Here is a 19,741-nt window from a genome sequence, read left to right on the forward strand (position 1 = left end):
AGACATCTTGCTTCATGCTGGGACTGGAATTCTTTGGGTCTACCAAGAAAAAAGTCAATGGCCACTGCTGGGCTTTTTCATCAGCTTCCTGGCATTCTCGATCCACTGTGCGCCGATGGCTTCAATGTCTCGCTTCAACTCCCTTTCGATCAGCCGCTTGACTACATCTCTCTTCTCGCTATTCTCGGCGGAAGCGCTTGTACCATTCCGTCCTAAGATGCAGGAGTTCCTCGTGCTTGGTATGCGCAGCACATCCTCTTCGGGTAGGAAACCAAGTTCTATCGCCAGGCTGCGCACATACGAGCACAGCGTAGAGTATGCTGATGGTATCTTGCGTTGCGCCTCCGACCTCTTGAGGGATCCCGTTTCGGCTGCCTGGTGTTTGCTCGGTCTGTCTTCATCATCGGCGTCACCGGCAGGCACTTCCACCTGCTGGGGAAGCCTGGTAGGTGCTTTCTTGATGGCTTTCGTGGTTGTTGGCGCTCGGAATCTAGCCCCTGCTAGATCGTGGCTACAGCAGGGGATGGCAATGAAGGCAGAGTTGTTCAGAAAAGCCAGTAGAGGCGTCCATGGGGTCAGCTCGTCTGCATGATTGGAGATGATGAAAGCCTCAGGATCGAAAATTCCGTCATGAAATACACCTTGGTGGTCCGAATCACAATCGGTTATGAAGATGTTGGGAACAAGAATGCTTTGCTTCAGCTGGTCTTGCACGGACGCTGGGAAGGTCTCCCAAGTTTTGCGTCGGCGAGCATCGAAACCCCAGCCATGATAGCCTTCGGTGAGCAGGATATAGGTCAAGACCCCGTTGCCGCAGCCTATATCAACGAAGCCTGGGAAGGGTGGTTTCGATGACACGGCAGCCTTCTCCTCCGATGCAGTAAACTCTTTCATGGGCACCTCGAACATATCTCGCCAAAGTTCAACCAGGAACGCCGCGATGCCGATATCTTCGAACACGTGCTTGCCTGGGTCTGTGTGCTCAACCCACTGCTCGGAAAGCATCTTGCCATATTTCGCTTTCATCACTGAATATGTGTCCTGGTAGCGTTTTTGAGGTATGATCCTGTCAAGGTGGACACGTTTCTCGTAGCCAAGGAGTTGGCCTTGACCATGCTTGTGAATAGTCTGCAGGAGTTTGAGGGCCGTACGCTCTTGCTTTGTGGTGATCGTTGTGCCCGAATATAGACGGTACAGCAGAGTCATTGTGCCTTGGTGCTCATTAGATGCTGAAATGGAGGCTCCATGTGTTGACCATGTGTGAGTAAAGGCGATCTGTGACACTGCAGGGTGATAGAAGGGCATTTCGTCGGCGTTGTCCACGTGCGGTACGTACATTACCACAGTATCTTCCTTTCCACCATCAAGGCGCCGGAAGAAGTGGCATGTTTGTACCAAAGGTCGATCTAGCTGAGGATTCCGAGGGATAAGCTGGCGCACAATGGTTCTCGTAAGCTGTGCTCCCGGCCATTGGGCTGAACGCGGTTGGTACTCTGCCTTGAGATGCTTCGCCAGTCCATTGGAAGGATACTCCGTTGTGCTTGGATCGAAGTATTGGTCATTGTCGCTGTCATAGAAGATGTCTGCACGGAAGAGATGGCTTGAGGTGACGTTTGGGTTCTTGACCATGTTGAGCATTACTCGGCTGAACAGTTCCGGAGGAAATGGGCAAGGACATTGCAGGATGGGCAACCATAATTCATCTGGTAGTGATGATGGAGGTGTCAATTTTGCGCGCTCTCGTGGTTCGAACGCTGGCTTCTTCTGCGTAATCTGGTCATCACTGGAGTGAACAGCCTTTGGACCCGATATATGCACGCCTTTCTTGTTCTTCCCTGGCTGGAGTTCTGTGCGATATGTCAGTATCATGCCCTTGACTATTTGATGCCGGCCCACGACTAGCCGTTCTGCAAGAAGCTGAACCATGCTCCCTCGTCGTTGTCGGGTGCTGCTGTGGTCATGGCTCCTGCTAGCCACAGAACACTGCTTGCCGGGTAACGTTGCTACTGATGGCGCCGGAGAATATGGTGTGTGTGTGTTTGAGTTAAAGGTGAAGATAGGAGGTAGGAATAATGTCACGCTGAAGTTTCAGACCTCCGCTTGGCGCGACATTGCAGAAATGCAGTATCACTGTTTTGCAAGGCCATTTGTTCCCGCGGTTTTCAAGTAGGCATGCATTCATTCAGGCTCGATACAAGAGGCGCCAGCCCTCTGGCTCTCGCACGGCAGCCTCGACTTCAGCTTCGCGGCAAAGGCCACCTTGCTATCCTGTCTCTCACTGTAGCTGCTATCCAACCATCCTCGCCCCGTACATTCCAAGCTGTTCTCTTCTGGCCTTTATAAGAGCCTCACGTATCGCGTGCTTGTGTGTGGCATGTTCTTGCTTGTGCGTCATGCGGCATGGCCTCCTTCATGGACGGGCGTAGTAATGCGCCATTTCAAGTCCCGCTCTCTTGAAGCCACACTTGACATAGAAGCCCTCATTCGCCTCTGAGCAGTCCAGGATCGTCTTGTAGCAACCCACATTCTCCGCAACATAGTCCAATGCCTGGATGATTCTAAGACCCAGCTTCTTACCCTGTTGGTCCTTGGCGACGGCGATATCTTCGATGTGGCCAACAAGGCCAAGGTGGTGGATGCTACGCGATGCCGTCAGATCTGACCACTGCATATGATGCTATCCTTTGTCCAGTACTCACAATTTGCGCTCCACTATGAGCGCTCCTGTGCCTACGATCTTGCGGTCCCCATCGAGAATGACCAGCACGTGGTATCCGCCGGCGCCAGCTTTCATCTGATCGAATCGCTCTTCAAACTCGGGCTTCGTGACTTCGCCGACATGTGTGAGGACACGCAAAACATCGAGGAACCCGTAGTCGAAATCGGAGCGTTCGAGAGGTCGGATCGAATAGCCTTCGGGGAGATCAGAGATCACCTTGGACGAGATCAAGGAAGGCGAAAAGAGAGGATCCACCTCGGGGACCATATTGTCGCTCCGCAACGGACTATGCAAGCGCTGTTGTGTGTAGGGAAAGCTGCTGCTCCTAGTGCCTGCGATTTGAATAGCTGCGAAAGTGCCCTTCAATCCAGTGCAGGAACAAAAGGCACAATGCAGCGTCAGGGTCTCTCGTGTACAGGTGAAGGAGCAGGAGCGCGATCGTGATACGTAACTATTTTAGTCGACGCACGCATGAAACGAGGCGGACCCGTGGCACTGGCCAGCTCCGTATGAGTGCTGCGGCGCATTCTACAGCACTCTCGGTCACCTACTATTCTGCAAAGCCGCCTGCATGATATGAAGAGCAGGGCTGAACTCACTGCCAATCTCGGACTAGCGTAATGCGATTAGCATGCAGGAACAGCGAGATTTGGAGACAAAAGTCTTTGCTCGTACGTCGTGAGTGGTCTTCTGATTGACGACTCTCCACATAGCTTGCATGCCTCGTCAAACTACATACAGCAAAGGCGCGCGAATCGCCTCCCAAACCCGAGTCCCATGTACACCTTTTTCACGCCCAATTCTGCTTCACACTAACTTAAACCATGTTCAAAGGATAGGGTATATCGAACCAGTTCCTAACTCCTTTCCTGAGCGCTCGTTCGCTCCTGTTCTTCATTCCGCATCAACTGTCCAGCAGCGTTCCGCTTGGCGATACTGCTTGACAGTGGTCGACGTATGAGCCTCCAGATCAGATGGCCCGAAGGAAGGTCTAGTACAGGTTGCCATGGGGAACAGCACAGAATATGCCAACGACGATGCATGATGTCACGAAAGCCCCAAGAAGAGCCTGGAGGAATATCGTGTCTTGGATCTGTCGCAAAGCTGGTTCCTTGATCCACACTTCACGGTCGAAGATCTTTCTGATGACGTGACGCTTCTTATGGCGTGGTACCCATGGTTCGTCCTCGAAAGAATTTCGCGTGCTTGAATAGAGAGACTGTTCGGAAGAGAGCGCTTTTTCGTCCTCGGCTGATTCCACAGAGTCTGAGAACAACTCCCATGGTCGAAGATGGCGGTGATGGAGTCCATGCAACACCACGCACATACCCTTCCACGCGGCGATGAGTGTAGCGATGCCAATGAACCAGCCGACGAACGGCAGGACCCTCCATCCGCGTCCTGCATGGCTCAGTGTAATAAGCAGATCTGCGAGCAAGCCGGCCAGGATTCCTGCCACACCAAGACCACGCGCAAAGACGACACGAGGACGATTGCCGTTGCAGATTGTCCACCGTATGAAGTTCGGATGAGCTTGACGGCGGAGTGAATATTCGACGGTTGGGGCAATGGCCTGGAAAGCTGATGGGTGGGTCGTGTTCTGGAGAGCGTGAAGCACAGATTGTCGTTCTTTGGCCGAAAGATTGAGCTCGCGAGGGCTGCCTTCTGCAAGGTAGATGCTAACTATCTTGGACACCTCCTCACGAAATGGTTGTGCCGTGACTGCGATTGGTCAGTGTTTTCCCATCTCGCAGGAAACATGACGAGTTATTGATGATGCATACAGGGTTTCCACTTCATACCAGCATCCTCAAAGGCTTGTTCTGTGACCGCTCGGTGGGCGTGGGTTGTGTTTCCCAGCAAGGTCTTATCGTCTCCGAAAGAGGAACCATAGTCGGATGTGATTTCACGCTTGTCGTCGAAAGAGTCAGATTTTGGCGGCGTGTTGAATGGGTCAGCACGATCGAGCACAGGCTTCGCCGTAACGTCTGCGAAGTCTGTACCCTTGAGAACCTCCGCGATCTGAGGATTGACTCTCTTCGTCCGGGCGGGCGAGATAGCATTGGCATCTACGTCCGCTTGGGCCTTGGTCCACTCCGGTGCAAGTTGCCTGTCGCTGTCCGGTAGCTCCTTCCATCTTCGCTGGTAGTCCCGATACCACAGGAAGAACTGCAAATTTTCGGCCGAGTGCTCAATGTATTTGAGATAGTTCATGAAGTCCCGCACAGTCACGGGCTGATGGGTGTCAGCAGGTGGACTGCGATTAAGGGTGAAGGACTTACGGGGCAAGTGCCACCATCAATGATACGGTCGAAGCCCAGCGCAGTCGGGATGCCGTGGCTCATGCATGAGTTGCCGGACGCGATGGACTCCTGGATGGACTTCTGCTTCTCATCGCCATTAAGAGAGTCTCGAGATGATGTTACGTGCGAAGGGCGGCGATAGGACAGTGAGTAGACCATGGTGGCAACGGCGGGCAAGGTGAAAGCGCCGGTGACAGGTGGAGGACTCGCCGCCTACATGTACGTGGTGTCGCAAGGGCGGCTCAGGACTGGATGTTGTATGTGATGACGGAGGCAGTCTGCACTCAGGCCAGGTGAATGGTGGTGAACAGCGAAAGACCCGGCAGGCGTTGCACAGGCCCAAGGACGTGGTCGGATGGCGTGGTGATATACTGTAGCTTTAGACTCCTTCGTGCCTGTTGTTTATGGCCCCGCTTCGGACTCGTGGTGTGAAAGATCCTGGCTCCAGGGGGCGCCCACGAGGCAGGCGTAGACGAAGGGGGGGGGGGTGTCGTGCACGAGGGCAGCGCGATGAAAGTGCAGGCAGGCACGCAGGCAACGATGCCCGGGGGCGACTTCGCGTGATGTGCAAAGTCGGCGAAGGGACAAGCGACATGCTGCATTGATGATTGCAGGCTAATTTGCAGCGGGAAAGCGACGCGAAACTATCGCAGTCGGGGACGAAGTCTAAAGTGGCGATGTTGCCGCTGCCCTGGGGCTTGCCCTTTGGCTGCGCACATATGTACATGTAGGCCCAAGATGAGACACACGGCGACCACTACTATACTGTGAATGCACTCATTCTCCTTTCAGGCACGACGCCCAGCGCTGCATGCACCCACGATTGATGGCGGCCGTGATTGATCATGTTCCCGCGCGCCACGAAGGGCCAACGTGCTCGGGCGGCCACGATGATGACCTGTTCTTGTCTCAAAGAACGAAGAGGCGTTCCTAGCTCGCGCGACTTCCACATGGGAGCCAGTCCCGACGAGTCAAGTCCCAGCTGTCGAGGGTCGCGATCGTCACCTGCTGAACACTTCTCGCAGTGTTCGCCCACGAGCAACGACACGTACATGTACGTACGTATCGCACACCACACCGACGCGCCACCCGTATTGCGCATGATGAGCAACGAAGTTGTTGTAGAGGAACGCATGGGATCTTCGTCACAGCAGTGCGACAAGCAGCACGGCAAACATAGCCGTGCCAATTGGCAGTCGCCGACGCTCGCCCCGCCGCTGATCACACGCTAGATGGAAGCAGGTCTGGCTATCTCGCGGCGAAAGGACTGCTTCACTTTTTGCAACACCATGGTTCTGGCGGAGACCTCATCACGGAGTCCACTGCATGCTACCCCAAGATGAGGCTGGTACGAGAGCACTTTCCTCCTGATCATGGGCCTTGAGAGGATACTTGCATTCTCCAAAAGCGCTACTTCCGACACATCTTGCTTCTTGCTTCTTCTAATTCCTGGAGCATTAAAGTAGTCCAATGTCCCATCTTGCGGCGCATTGTGCTATAGTACAGGCTGTGCTACCCTCGCACCCCATCGCCACCCGTACGGATCTTTTCAGGCCGGTCCACACTTTCGAGAAATCGCCATGAACCTGGTACTTCATTCGACCGCATGGTTACTTGGACGGGAGGACGAGCGCAAGTTCCTCGAACCTTGCAAGCCATTCGCCTCGTCTTACACCCAGTGGCTCTCCTACACTGACCTCGCCTCAGTCCAGCAAAGGAGCAATATCGGCGTAAGCCATAGGCTTGGTTCTTTCGTCTCCAGCCGTCTCTGGCGACTCTTGCGATTGCAGCCACCATGCAGTAAGACTATGAGTGACAATGTTATCACGCTGGCCTGGGATAGAGTCGTGGCCCGACGTCGTCATCATCAGTTGTTGTTAGCACAAGGTTATTGTACGGCGTCAGAATATGGCTGTTCGAGGCGAGCTTCCACGCTGGAGCATCCTTGTTGCAGCAGTTCAAGGCTGTGGAACGGGCAGGGTCGTTTTCGGACACCCTTTTCGCACAGAATCGAGATCTAGGCTGGGCTGTTCAAGCTTAGCAAAAGCTCAGTATCAGGAGTTTCTAACCTCCACTCTTTAGTCCCCGATCGTTTCTTCCGTAGAAGCAATGGGTTCTTGCGAATCCTCAAGACGTGATCTGCGTCCGATCTGGTGGGCGCTGAGCAGCTGACTCGCATGGACAACCCTGGCAACATCGCTTAGTGAGTAACGCATTTCGCTGCTCGTTAGTCTGGCAGGCCGATGGCATGCGCAGTCCCTGACTCATGTGTCAGCTCGTCGATGAGCGTCTACAGGGCCCCACCAGATTTGAACTTGCTTCAACCTGTTAAAGAACGATCATGGAATATCATCGTCTAGGGTGCGATGTTCTACCAAGCAAGCCCGTCGATTCTTACCACAGGACGAACGCACGGGTCTTGGTCGTAGCATGATTCTATGAAGTAAGCTGGAAACACTTCGTTACTTCGTGCATCAGGTCGAGCTAATCTGACGTACCGTACTATCCATACCAAATGTTGCTGTGGTAGAAGGAATTGAAAGGAGACGCTAAGAACGCGACTCGAAATGCACGATGGACGAGTTTTGCTCAGTTTCAAGCATTTTTCGAGTCGAGATCAGGGCTACAGCAGTCTCTCTGCGAAAGACCCCCCAAAAGGAAGTCTGTCGGCCAACTGTTCTGCCCGGTTCCACCCAGCCTCATTTGAGCGCTCCTTCTTCTGGAGCTTCTTCTTCAACAAGGGATTCTGAACGCCCATATCTCTCCATCTCTTCGGCGGCTTCACTCCCGTAGCCGACATTTCCTCCCATTTCCTCAATCCACGATTCTCCCATCGCTTCATGCGATCTTCAATCTCCTCAGGCTTTGGTCGCCACTTTGATCGAAGTACGCGGCGGATGGCCTCCGGTGTGATCTGAAAATGTTCGGCTAAGGTAGCAGTAGAGTAGGAAGCTGGATCCGAGGCGTGGAGGGCACGAATACCTTCGAGAGTATCTGGTGAGAGGCGCTTGCGTGGCTGCCATCCCTGCCCAGCGAATTTGCGGTCAAGAGCCGCCTTTTGGATTTGCCATGTCTCCTTCTTGACAGTCTTGTCTTTGGGAGGCGTTCGCGACGGCGCTGTGTGCTTCGAAGAGCCAGTGTTGTTTTCTTTCATCTTTGTAACACCCTTTGCGCCAACCGTTGCTTTGCTTCTCCTCTTCCCGTCGATGGTCTGGTTCTGTGCGGCCGACTTTGTTTCAAGTTCGTGAGTCATTGGCTGTTCAGCCTTCTGCTTCATCGACGGGCCTTCCAGCATTTCTATCTTATCCAACGCAGTCAACCTGGAGTCTGCAGCTGGTTTGTAGGTACCCGCTTCAATCCTTCTGGCCTTCCGAAGCTTTCGACTTGTAGTTTTGGATCCTAGCGCTGGTTTCATCGCCGACATTGGTTGGGCGTCCCCTTGCGTGAAGCGCTGTGATATCGCAGGGAGATGTAGAATAGGAGCGACTGGGTTGGCGACGTCGTTGCACGCGAGTTCAAGACCTGGATCTGGCAGACGGACTGAGTCGATGGTGCCGACTTGACTGATGACTTCTGTCTCTTCGCGTCTGCCAGGCTGCATTGTCTCGATCTCTGCATGCCACTCTCGATCGCCCTCGTCTTTGCGCTGGCTAGCCTCTGGGTCTCCTTGTGTCCCGGCTGTAGTCGCCTGGCTTGATCTGGCCGAGCCACCGGCACTCTGACTGCTGCTGCTGCTGCCCGGCTGAAATGACACGAAGCCATGGTCTGCGTGCGTGTGTGCGACCGTGGCAACGTGTCGCGTGGGAGGTCGTGTGCTGAGGGCTCGGGAGTGCTGGAAGAAGCGCTGGGCTCGATGTCGACGAAGATCGATGCCAGCGAGCTCTTTCACAAGTGTCTCGAGCGCTCTTGTCGAGCAGGAGCACCGATGAAGTGTCGATGTCATCGTTGTTGTAGGGTTTGAAGCAGCAAGCTGGGCCTGCTGAGTGCAGAAATCAACATGAAGGCCGTCGAGGTGGCCGGGAAACATTTGCGGAGACTCGGGCATCTCCGCGTCAGGACAATCTTCACCTCGGAGCTGCTTCCTGCTTCACGCTTCTAGCTGGTCTTTTCGTCTTCCTCTCCTTCGTGGCAGATCGTTGTCATTCATGGTCCTCATCAACACGAGGACATGCCTACGATGCCAGTTTCGCGAGGTCCTCTGCCGCACGCAGCGCCGCCAGTCGCCACGCATTCAGTGCCGCGAGTTTTCCAGCAGTCGACGGGTGTGCCAGGACGCGAGCGATGATGTGTTACTGAGGCAAAAGCCATACTACTGGAAGCATCTTAACGAAGGGGAAAGAGTAGTCGGCAAGCCAGGGAGAAGGCAAAGAGTGGTGTCTGAGGGTCTTTCCACCACTTCTTTGGGCAGACCTTCCAACGTTATAGTGTTCCGGGACTTGAAGGAAGAGCCCAGCAAAGCAGTTTCAACGCGAGAACACGAGAAGCAGTCTTACAATCACGAGGACGATCCGCCCCAAAAGGCCAGACTGAGCGCCCAGGATATCGAGCATGCGATTGCAGCTCGCCATGCTGCTCCTAGAGATGAAGAAGTCCACGCATCAATAGATGCCCTTCGTCCGGACGAGACAATCCAGAGTCAGCGTGACTTCGATAGAATGCAGAAGGTCCTTTCGAAGAGTTACACTTTCCAGCAATTGTCGCGTTATCTGGCCAGGTCGTTACAAAATGCCACATCTGCGGTAAAGTCGAAGAATGTACGACGTCTCGAAGTCTCTCAATGGCAGCCTGGCCAGACGCCGCTGCAACAGCGCAGGAAGCTTGTCGTCAACAAAAGCTCGGCAAGTAAAAAGTCCGTCTTGGTAGATCAAATCCTGCGCCTAGTATGGCACGTCACTGTTCACAGCGAAGCTCAAGAGGTCGGCGAGTTTGAGATCAAAGTGCAGCCATGGCAGCTATCCATGCTGTTCGATCTTGTCGACAATGGCAGGCCGCTCTATGAGAGTCTGATCGGCTCCAGGATTCTGCTTGAGGCCTGCGAACTTCACTCGTGGCCAGAAGACAACACGCTGAGGATTACTGGCCGTCGGCAGGACACGGAAGAGATCGCCCGCCAGCTGAAACTTGCATTATTGGGTGGTGATCGCCTGATCTTGGATCTCAAGGTGTTCGTGCCACTCATGATGAATGATGCACATCGGAATGACCTGAGCAAGATCCTGTCCGATGAGAACATCCGGCATATATCAGAGCTGACCAAGACTGTCCTCGAAGTCCGCGAGAATGGCGTTATGCATATCTATGGCCTACAAGAATCGGCTCGAGGTAATGCTCGGCGATTACTCGTGGCGCTTCTCGGATTGTCAGGACCGTGCTCGCACTCTCAGATATTCTCCGTGAACGATACAGCGACTGGATGTGGCGATCTTGTTCCCAAGCATTTGCCACTAACAGCCACAGCTGCCAGTCAGAGCAGTGGGCTTCATCGACGGTTCGACGATTTCGAGCTTGGTCGTTTGACGATTCAGCAAAGCGTAATCGAACTCACTCGAAATACCTTTCAGGACCGAGCTGCCGCGACGAGTACTGGAGACGCCACATTGCGGGAGTCTGAAGAATCTGCGATGCAGGTACAACCCACTGCCAAAGCCCTTTCTTCACACCTTGACCATCTTCCTGAGCCGTCGTACATTGTACCAGGTACACGGCATTGTCCAAAATCTTACTGGCGCGATCAGATCCAGGTAGATGACTGGGAAGCGGAATATTGCTTAGTGTTGTCAGAGCGGCATTCTGATAGCCAACCGACGAGACAGAAGAAGAAGAAGACTACCTTGCAACGCAAGACTACTGATGATTCGAACAAGGCTGTCCTTCAGCGAGCGGTGCCAGGCATCGAGCCCCTTCTTTCACACTTTGATACAACCCATATACCTCAAGTGCTTCATCGAAGATCGAACGACAATCGCGGTTCTCGCAGCACCTTCGACCCTCGCACGCCGTATCTCAGTGCACACTTTGTACCGTTCACTTCGCACACACCATCTGCCACCCTACCCAGGCTTGAGATGCGCTTCAGAGTGCTGCCTCCTACTGATCAAAGTAGGGACCGCAGACTACTGTTGACGAAAGTCAAAGCGGTCCTTGATACGCAGGCAGTCATGGTACCACTGGCGCACTGTTCAGGAGACGTGCGCTTCTCAAGGAGTTCCTCATTGCTTGTCGATATAGGGGCAGCAAGACAAGATAGCGCCATTCGTACCTTCATGCACAAGCTGCAAGACTCTGTCGACGCCGGCGAAGGCTCCCTGAGTGCTCCTCCTGAATTGAGGTTCAAGCTGCCCCGTTGGCTCGTCAATGGTGATGAAGGCACAGGAATGACCACGAACGATGTGGAAGTGCCATACCTCTTTGAACGATTTGAGCAGACCCAAAGGATGGTGTTCACAGCACAAGAGAGTCACGATTCATCACCGATCCTTGACCAGGACATTCTGAGCGGGCTGGGTGCACTGTCTGACAACATGTTCCTCGACTATCGCGAGATCGAGGGCGGTGCAATGCATGGGAGGTCAACGAGTCTGAGTGTTCGAATGGGACAGCCGATGTTCGGGGGAGCCGCAGACACTACTAGCACACAATCCCAAGAAAGCATACCGGCGGCCCCAGGCGAGCCGCATGTGGATACCGCGAAGATGACAGGCAGCTCAGCAGTTCCAGGTACTGATTCGAATGCTCGACTCGGACGAACAGCCGGCAATGTTGGAGCAATCCATGAGCCATCTCAGTCCATGAGTGACGTTGAGCGTGTAGACCAGATCACAGAAGGCCCTCAGAAGACCAGCTCATCACTTGCGCTTGCCAGCGCAGCTTTACACTTTGCAAGTCTATTGACACGTGCTAGCTCAGGGTCGCTACTGCACATGAGTGAGAGTAAGTGAGTCTTCAGTCGGTAAATAATGGCCATAAGATGTATCTCAATGCTGTCAGCAGACCATTCAATGACCATCGCGTGATTCAGCAACATCAAGATTTCAGGTTGCTTGAATGTGCATCGTGCAATAAAGCTTGTGATCGATCATATCAGTCAGAGGGCGTACATATGATATGACCGTTCCCCTTCATGGCGGAGGCCACTATAGTGGACTGCTGTTCCCATGAATGTCCTTCAAATTTCCATTGTTGCCAGCTCTCACCTGTGAGTCGAGCGGCAAAAGTGGGGCACCCCGCGGGTCCGTGCCCAGAACGCACCTTCGTGGATAAAACCCTCTCTTCCTCCTCCGACCTTTCTTAAAAACCTCGTCCGCATCATACCGAGATCCAGGCGCTCTCATCTGAGTGAGTACCTACACCACAAGAGCATCACCCTCGTGGCGTCCGCAACTAACAGAGGAGCACAGTCACAATCCTCCACAGTACTTTCCATCTTCCAGCAACCTACCACACAACACCGCCAATACCGACACCATGGGGTATGTTGCACTACCACCATCAGCAAGCGCCTGAAAGAGCAGTGACTGACCACAATGCAGTAAGGAAAAGACTCACATCAACGTCGTCGTCATCGGCCATGTCGACTCCGGCAAGTCAACCACCACTGGACGTAAGCGCTCTCCCCTCTCTGCGACCGACACTGCAAATGGCTCACACATCATACAGACTTGATCTACAAGTGCGGTGGTATCGACAAGCGTACCATTGAGAAGTTCGAGAAGGTGAGTAACGCCCGACGCACCGCCTTTCGCACGCATTTTCGCTGCCTATTGTGGTGGGAGGGGCAAAATTTGGTGGGGTGCGAGAATTTCAGCGCCCACTTTTCTGGGGACTCGCGCCATGATCTCATGCATCACCGCCAAATGCTCTCTCACCACGATATTGCATACACCACGCCAACAGCATGATCCTGACCCTCACAACCCTTTACACATCGCTTGAAACAGCTTGAACACGACTCTGACAATCTGCTACAGGAAGCCGCCGAGTTGGGCAAGGGCTCCTTCAAGTACGCGTGGGTGCTCGACAAGCTGAAGGCCGAGCGTGAGCGTGGTATCACTATCGACATTGCCCTCTGGAAGTTTGAAACGCCTAAGTACTATGTCACTGTCATCGACGCCCCAGGTCACCGTGATTTCATCAAGAACATGATCACTGGTACCTCCCAGGCCGACTGCGCCATTCTCATCATTGCCGCTGGTACTGGTGAGTTCGAGGCCGGCATCTCCAAGGATGGCCAGACTCGTGAGCACGCTCTCCTCGCCTACACTCTGGGTGTGAAGCAGCTCATCGTCGCCATCAACAAGATGGACACCACCAAGTGGTCCGAGGACCGCTTCAACGAGATCATCAAGGAGACCTCCAACTTCATCAAGAAGGTCGGCTACAACCCAAAGACCGTCCCATTCGTTCCAATCTCCGGCTTCAACGGCGACAACATGATCGACGTTTCCAGCAACTGCCCATGGTACAAGGGCTGGGAGAAGGAGACCAAGTCCAAGGTTACCGGCAAGACCCTTCTCGAGGCCATCGACGGTATCGACCCACCATCGCGTCCATCTGACAAGCCCCTCCGTCTGCCACTCCAGGACGTGTACAAGATCGGTGGTATTGGCACGGTTCCAGTCGGTCGTGTCGAGACCGGTGTCATCAAGGCCGGCATGGTTGTCACCTTCGCCCCAGCTGGTGTCACCACCGAAGTCAAGTCCGTTGAGATGCACCACGAACAGCTCACCGAGGGTCTTCCAGGTGACAACGTCGGCTTCAACGTCAAGAACGTCTCCGTGAAGGAGATTCGTCGTGGCAACGTCGCCGGTGACTCCAAGAACGACCCACCAAAGGGCTGCGACTCGTTCAACGCCCAGGTCATCGTCCTCAATCACCCAGGTCAGGTCGGTGCCGGTTACGCTCCAGTCCTCGACTGCCACACCGCCCACATCGCCTGCAAGTTCTCCGAGCTCCTCGAGAAGATCGACCGTCGTTCCGGCAAGTCGATTGAAGCCTCGCCAAAGTTCATCAAGTCCGGTGACGCCGCCATCGTCAAGATGATCCCATCCAAGCCAATGTGCGTGGAGGCTTTCACCGAGTACCCACCACTTGGTCGCTTCGCCGTCCGTGATATGAGACAGACCGTCGCTGTCGGTGTCATCAAGTCTGTCGTCAAGGTATGTTCTCACCAAATGTTAATCACATTCGGACGTATGCTAATTTCTTTTAGGCTGAGAAAGGCGCCGGCGTAAGTAACACTCATACACGTTTGACGCAATTCGATACTGACAACCATCACAGAAGGTCACCAAGGCCGCCGTCAAGGCTTCCAAGAAGTAGACGGGTCCATGACTCACTTCGGCTTCTGCTTTTGTTTCTTCGACAAAAAGCGGGTGTTTGTTGGGAGCGGGCATTGTTTGAGCCTCTTTTTCTCTGCTCCACAGGGACGATAGCAGGCTTTTCTTCCCTGCCGTCAGCTCCGGTCATATCCTGTTCTAATCTTGCATGATGACGAGCTCGCGTTAGCCTTTGGTCGAATCGGGCAACGACGAGTGACTGCTCAAACGACGACCACAATTTCCTTTGTTACGGCATGAGATCACGAAGCGGAGACGACGGCGGTTTTGCGATGGATGGCAAAAGTCTAGAGCAGACTTGGCCTGCCGATAGCTTAGGTTTCTACTCCTTCAAATGAAAGCTATCAAGGAGTGCAACCATGTCTCGTGTCATATCATGCTCGTGTTGTAGTGTCAGTCATATGGTGCCCGTGCCCCTGCCTCGGTCTTGCTCTTGCGGAAAGCTCAAGGCAACTTCCGATTCCTTAGCAACATTGAACCTCACTCAACATCCGCCATGACATCTGCTCATGACCCCAGTCACATCGCAGGTTGCGTACTCGACACCTTCAGCGCATTGCCACAGAAGTTCAAACCTCGCGTTCTCAAAGATGGTCGCCGTGAATGGGTGCCGCTCGCCGGCATTGTGCTCAGCACAGGTAAAGTCGACAGGCACTCGTGGTGACTCGATTGCGGTAGCCAGCTAATCCGGTGCTCCTCGTAGGACAGGCCATGCACCTGGCACTTCCACTCGCCCGCTAACGTGCGCCGCGCTCGCAACTGGCATGAAATGTCTTCCGCAGTCCAAAGTTCCACTGGCTAACGGCAACGTCCTGCACGACTGGCACGCCGAGGTCCTTGCTATCAGAGCTTTTAACGCTTGGCTGGTCGACGAGTGTGCAGATTTGGCAAGGAAAGGCATGGGCAGCGAGGGAGCTTGGCTACGGTGGCGGGCAAGAGCAGGAGACACGAGCAGGTATGAAGGAGGTGGGCCGCCGTTCGCGTTGAAAGAGGACGTGAGAATACACATGTACTGCTCGGAAGCGCCTTGCGGGGATGCTAGTATGGAACTTACCATGGCAGAGCAGGACGATGCGACGCCATGGAAAGAGCAGCCTGCGATCGCTCCCGATACTGGTGAGATGGAGATGCTGGGCAGAGGCAACTTTGACAGGCTTGGAATAGTGAGGAGGAAGCCCGCCAGGCCAGACGCACCCATATCCTTGAGCAAGAGCTGCACGGATAAGATCGCTATGAGGCAGTGCACAAGTCTCCTCTCCGCTTTGACAAGTCTGTTAGTACACCCAAATAATGTCTACTTGTCAACGCTGGTATTGCCAGAAAGCCAATGCGTACCCCGAGCAGTGGAACGTGCATTTGGCGCCAATGGCAGGATGGCACCTCTGGCCGAGCACCAATGGGCCGATGGCTACGCCTTCAAGCCCTTCACGGTACTCAGCACGACTCGAGAGTTTGCGTACTCCCGGAGAGGCACTACAGTCCCGCCAACGTCGAGCAACCTCGCCTGCCTCTATACGCCTCGCAAGCAGGAAGTCCTCATCAATGGTGCTCTTCAGGGTCGGAAGCAGTCAGATCCGAGAGGTGCGAGCTGCGCGAGCCGACGATTGATGTGGAAGAGTGTGCTGGATGTGGCAGTGTCGGCAGGCTTGCCTGTTCTGCACAGTCTGCTGAAGAAGAAAAGCTACACAGAAGTCAAGAAGAGCGATATGCTACAGCAGAGGGAGCAAGTTAAGAGGCAAGCGAGAGACAACGCATTGAAGGGATGGAAGCTTAACACCGGCGATGAGGCATGGGAGTTGCAGGACTTCTGACACTATCAGGATGATGAGTAAATCTGGATGAGGACGACAACTCTGGCGATGTCTTCGATACTGCTGCGCTCGTAGCTAGAGGTCCTGATCATTCTCCTTTGGTCCCTTTCTTGGCACTGCCGTTAGCCTCCGTTTCTTCGTCCGAGCCTCTGCTCTCCTCGTCTCGTTGCCTCTTCTCCATCTCAATATCTGGCGCTGGAGCGAACTTGCTCTTGGCTCGTATCGTCTTTCCTTTCCAGTAGAAGAGGAATGGCATAGGAATAAAGCACGCAGCAAGACAGCCGAGGAGGGTTTCCGCGAAGTTGACCCCCATGCCTGCAGCAAATTAGCTCAGTTCAGGTGATACTGGCACAGTCCGGTACATACCTTCGAACATGTAGTATGCGAATAGAGGGAAGACGGCTCCAAATATAGACCTCATAATGGTGTTGGCGGCAATTGCCGAGGCCGCAAACATCAAGTAGGCATCGATAATGTAGTTGAGACAGCCCATAAAGACGGTGTAAATGCCGAAACCAAGACAAAGTCCTGAAAGAGTTGGGACGATCCACCTACACAGAAGGGCGTTAGCTATGCTGAAGCAATGTCTTTGACAATGCCTGTTACCCTTCGGAAAAACTCACGGGATGCTGTTGGTGTATCCAGTCCAGCCAAACCAGAACAGGCCAATTGTGAAAGCCACGCCTACGAAGTCGATGACGTTAGTAGACGCCTCTTCGCAGAGAACACGATTTCCTCACCTCCGGCCATGGTTATAGGCATCCGCCACTCAGGAACAGGCACATTGTTGTTCGCCTCCAGCTTCTTCGCATATCTTGGAACGTCCCACACGATTACAGCGAGTCCAATGAAGACGCCAACAATCATTCCAAAATAGGGCAGTCCTGATATTCCAGGGGCGAAGCCGTGGATCTGGCCAAAGACAATGCCGAAGGCGGTAAGGGACAGATAGAGCAGGCCGTAGAGGAAGGACATGTACACCGTGACCAATAGAACGATCGGTTCGGTGAACAGAATCTTCAGAGGACCTACAAACAGAGGGGTGTTAGCCATACTCGAGAAGCACGTGGCAGTGTCTTAGACCATAGTGAGGGTAGTGGTGGAGTAAAGCGCCCCGTGCAGCGCATGCCTCGCACACTCCACTAGGTCTAAGCCACTGCCCGATGCCTGGTATTCTTCAGAAACGTACGGGCGATATTTTTGACAGCGAGCTCCCTTAGATCGACTTCGACTTCTTCCTGCTTGGCGTGGATGCCCCTGATTTGGTCAGTCTTTGCTGAGTACGTCAGAATGGTTTCAACAATACCAGTTTCTTGTCAGTCTTCGTAGCTCGGCGGCCTTGCTAACCAGAATGACTGGACCATATGTCTCATCTTGGAAGAGCAATGCCACAATGCTGGCGGCGAAACCTATCATAGCCGGGATATATGCGACCCAACGCCACCCTAAATATGAGCTCGAGATGAAGCCTCCGATGAATGGGGCCATCAAGGGCCCACAGATGATCATGGCGCCAAACAGCGCTACCGCGAGGCCTCGATACTTGTTGCTGTACATGTCTGCGAATACGGCACCGCAAATTGCCAAGGGGGCACTGCCGAAGAAGCCGCCCTACACATTGAGTCAGCCATGTCTATGCAAATTTGCAAGGCGCATATGCTTCCGCGTGACAGAAATAGCAAATGTTATGCTCTCTCATCGACGCTTCCGAGGCCACTCCAAAGGCACAGCAAAGTCGTCCGAAGAGACTGCTCAGCCGGAGCGAGACCATGCTAGCTTCACTACCACGGAGGGCATTGCCATGTGTTTGTGACTTACGAAGAAGCGACAAATCATCAAAGTCTGCACGTCCTTCGCAACTGCCACGCCAATGTTGAACACACCAAAGGCAAAAGCAGCAAATATGACTGGAAGTCGTCTGCCGTAAAGCTCCGACATGGGGGCAAACACGACCGGTCCAACAGCGTAGCCTGATGACTATCGTTAGCAAATATGTAGCAAGGGACCGCCTTTGAGCTGACCCTGAAATCATCCCCCCGTGGAGGTTCTTGCTTATGACCTACCCAAGACGAACAACGATGTCGCCAAAGTGACCACCTCGCGACCTATCTGAAATTCTGCGCCAACGTAGGTACTCGCAGGCGAGAAGATTGACGATGCAAGAGTCGCGGCGAGCGAGTCGAAGATTAGAATAGCTGAGATGATGAGCTTCTTCTTTGTCGGCCAGTTCTGGGCATGACGGAGATCTTCGTGGCCTGGAAAAGTCATATCAGCGCTAGTCAGTTTGGGTCGCCTCGAGTCGAGAGCCAGGATGCTATACCGTCAAACTCGACAACGTATTCTTCTCTGTCGGGGAGAGGTGGGGGAAATGGCTTGTTGCCTCCAAAAGATGGCAACTCAAAATCCTCCGCTTGATAGGGCTTCCTGCTTCCCACGGTCTGGATGTGCTGCAGGCGATGCTCGGTGATTCGTTGGATCGCTGTGGGATGACGGTCCAGGTAATGCCCAATCTCGCTTTCTCTTCTTGTAGACAGCCTGTGCGCCGCTGACGTGGCATTGGATGGACGGCGTGTAGACGGGATTGTGTTGCCGTCATTGTCGAGTGATGACCTTGACGAGACGGAAGCTTCTCTCTCCTCTGCTTCTTCTACTGCTTCTGGTCCTGCAGCGCCCGGCCGTGCTGCTGATTGATGTCTGGGGCGCATCTCCTCATATCTGGCACTGATGTCGTTGGAGGGGTCATAGCTTCGGAAGCGCACTGGATCAGAATCTCGCTCTGCGTTGACAATATCCACATCCTCGACGTTCATGTTGGACGGTCGAAGCTCGCCAAGAGCTCCAATCGCACTCCTCGACCGCTCTCGCAACGCGTCCTGGATGGTGGTCCCGCGATCGATTGCCAGATGTGTGCTTGCTGTGTGCGAGAATGGAAACAGGAGATGACGTGGCCTGGCCACTTTTTATTAATCAGAGCTGCATGGCGGCATAGCTGACACTGCATACATGTAGGGCCGTTTTGCGAGCGCAGATAGAGTTTGCGCGATCTACATGTATGTACGTCAGGACTCACTGTTGACGGCGTTAGGTGCGGCTGCAATCCTTCTAATCGCCGAGCAGCGAGACGTCTCCGCCGTCTCGTAGAAATGTCCAACAATGCATCTCACCTGTCCGAGCTCTTGCGAGGCACATCTTACGAGGCACAATTCCTGTACACTCAACATGCATGGAAGACATTTCCCACGGCAGGACAAGCCAAGCTCATCCGACTGTGCTGCCGTGCTTCATGTCGTCTCACTGGCTCCCCCGAGAACAATGCGCGCGCCACTTTCTGTCCAACAGTAGTGGAGAGGGTATGGCAAGGAAGCAGTCGGGACATGAAAGAAGGAGCGTGTTGGACATGACACCAACCTGATGTGGAAAGCGCGAGCTGACCAAGCCATTATTTCAGTCAACGATCCTTGGAAGTGGCAGGCATTACCTGCACTGCAATGCCATGCATGATGCATCAGCTCCTCGTTCAATAAGCACGTGGCGCAACAGAGAGGACGGTTCAGTGGTGGGCATACTTGTCCA

General features: G+C 53.9%; 11 protein-coding genes across 11 annotated transcripts; 5 read left to right on the plus strand and 6 right to left on the minus strand.

The window, feature by feature from the left end:
* Window positions 1-54: 54 nt before the first annotated feature.
* On the minus strand, window positions 55-1,869 carry CLAFUR5_01082 (tRNA (uracil-O(2)-)-methyltransferase; the record flags this gene model as incomplete). The annotated part of the gene is made up of 1 exon (XM_047900230.1): window positions 55-1,869. One exon carries the CDS (start codon window positions 1,867-1,869, stop codon window positions 55-57), a length of 1,815 nt encoding a protein of 604 aa, XP_047756113.1.
* Window positions 1,870-1,924: 55 nt separating this feature from the next.
* CLAFUR5_20007 (uncharacterized protein) lies at window positions 1,925-2,170 on the plus strand (the record flags this gene model as incomplete). Its single annotated transcript, XM_059462866.1, has 1 exon — window positions 1,925-2,170. One exon carries the CDS (start codon window positions 1,925-1,927, stop codon window positions 2,168-2,170), a length of 246 nt encoding a protein of 81 aa, XP_059318862.1.
* A 240-nt stretch (window positions 2,171-2,410) lies between these two features.
* CLAFUR5_01083 (Glucosamine 6-phosphate N-acetyltransferase) lies at window positions 2,411-2,986 on the minus strand (the record flags this gene model as incomplete). Its single annotated transcript, XM_047900231.1, has 2 exons — window positions 2,411-2,639; window positions 2,700-2,986. 2 exons carry the CDS (start codon window positions 2,984-2,986, stop codon window positions 2,411-2,413), a joined length of 516 nt encoding a protein of 171 aa, XP_047756112.1.
* A 724-nt stretch (window positions 2,987-3,710) lies between these two features.
* On the minus strand, window positions 3,711-5,181 carry CLAFUR5_01084 (uncharacterized protein; the record flags this gene model as incomplete). The annotated part of the gene is made up of 3 exons (XM_047900232.1): window positions 3,711-4,441; window positions 4,504-4,954; window positions 5,002-5,181. The coding sequence occupies 3 exons, from the start codon at window positions 5,179-5,181 to the stop codon at window positions 3,711-3,713; spliced, it is 1,362 nt and encodes a 453-aa protein (XP_047756115.1).
* Window positions 5,182-6,602: 1,421 nt separating this feature from the next.
* Window positions 6,603-6,826, plus strand: CLAFUR5_01085 (uncharacterized protein; the record flags this gene model as incomplete). The annotated part of the gene is given in 2 exon segments (XM_047900233.1): window positions 6,603-6,752; window positions 6,764-6,826. The coding sequence occupies 2 exon segments, from the start codon at window positions 6,603-6,605 to the stop codon at window positions 6,824-6,826; spliced, it is 213 nt and encodes a 70-aa protein (XP_047756114.1).
* Window positions 6,827-7,645: 819 nt separating this feature from the next.
* CLAFUR5_01086 (Required for respiratory growth protein 9, mitochondrial) lies at window positions 7,646-9,067 on the minus strand (the record flags this gene model as incomplete). Its single annotated transcript, XM_047900234.1, has 1 exon — window positions 7,646-9,067. One exon carries the CDS (start codon window positions 9,065-9,067, stop codon window positions 7,646-7,648), a length of 1,422 nt encoding a protein of 473 aa, XP_047756117.1.
* Window positions 9,068-9,167: 100 nt separating this feature from the next.
* CLAFUR5_01087 (uncharacterized protein) lies at window positions 9,168-11,960 on the plus strand (the record flags this gene model as incomplete). Its single annotated transcript, XM_047900235.1, has 1 exon — window positions 9,168-11,960. One exon carries the CDS (start codon window positions 9,168-9,170, stop codon window positions 11,958-11,960), a length of 2,793 nt encoding a protein of 930 aa, XP_047756116.1.
* Window positions 11,961-12,486: 526 nt separating this feature from the next.
* Window positions 12,487-14,340, plus strand: CLAFUR5_01088 (translation elongation factor EF-1 alpha; the record flags this gene model as incomplete). Its single annotated transcript, XM_047900236.1, has 6 exons — window positions 12,487-12,491; window positions 12,552-12,622; window positions 12,679-12,734; window positions 12,990-14,177; window positions 14,231-14,248; window positions 14,302-14,340. 6 exons carry the CDS (start codon window positions 12,487-12,489, stop codon window positions 14,338-14,340), a joined length of 1,377 nt encoding a protein of 458 aa, XP_047756109.1.
* A 513-nt stretch (window positions 14,341-14,853) lies between these two features.
* On the plus strand, window positions 14,854-16,168 carry CLAFUR5_01089 (tRNA-specific adenosine deaminase 1; the record flags this gene model as incomplete). The annotated part of the gene is made up of 2 exons (XM_047900237.1): window positions 14,854-15,017; window positions 15,061-16,168. 2 exons carry the CDS (start codon window positions 14,854-14,856, stop codon window positions 16,166-16,168), a joined length of 1,272 nt encoding a protein of 423 aa, XP_047756108.1.
* Window positions 16,169-16,256: 88 nt separating this feature from the next.
* Window positions 16,257-18,106, minus strand: CLAFUR5_01090 (uncharacterized protein; the record flags this gene model as incomplete). Its single annotated transcript, XM_047900238.1, has 7 exons — window positions 16,257-16,483; window positions 16,535-16,719; window positions 16,792-16,852; window positions 16,909-17,196; window positions 17,358-17,425; window positions 17,475-17,779; window positions 17,987-18,106. The coding sequence occupies 7 exons, from the start codon at window positions 18,104-18,106 to the stop codon at window positions 16,257-16,259; spliced, it is 1,254 nt and encodes a 417-aa protein (XP_047757330.1).
* A 114-nt stretch (window positions 18,107-18,220) lies between these two features.
* CLAFUR5_01091 (Multidrug transporter) lies at window positions 18,221-18,978 on the minus strand (the record flags this gene model as incomplete). The annotated part of the gene is made up of 2 exons (XM_047900239.1): window positions 18,221-18,423; window positions 18,489-18,978. The coding sequence occupies 2 exons, from the start codon at window positions 18,976-18,978 to the stop codon at window positions 18,221-18,223; spliced, it is 693 nt and encodes a 230-aa protein (XP_047757331.1).
* Between the last annotated feature and the right edge of the window lie 763 nt (window positions 18,979-19,741).

Source organism: Fulvia fulva, chromosome 1 (assembly GCF_020509005.1).
Source record: "Fulvia fulva chromosome 1, complete sequence".
In the NCBI taxonomy this organism is placed as follows: domain Eukaryota; kingdom Fungi; phylum Ascomycota; class Dothideomycetes; order Mycosphaerellales; family Mycosphaerellaceae; genus Fulvia; species Fulvia fulva.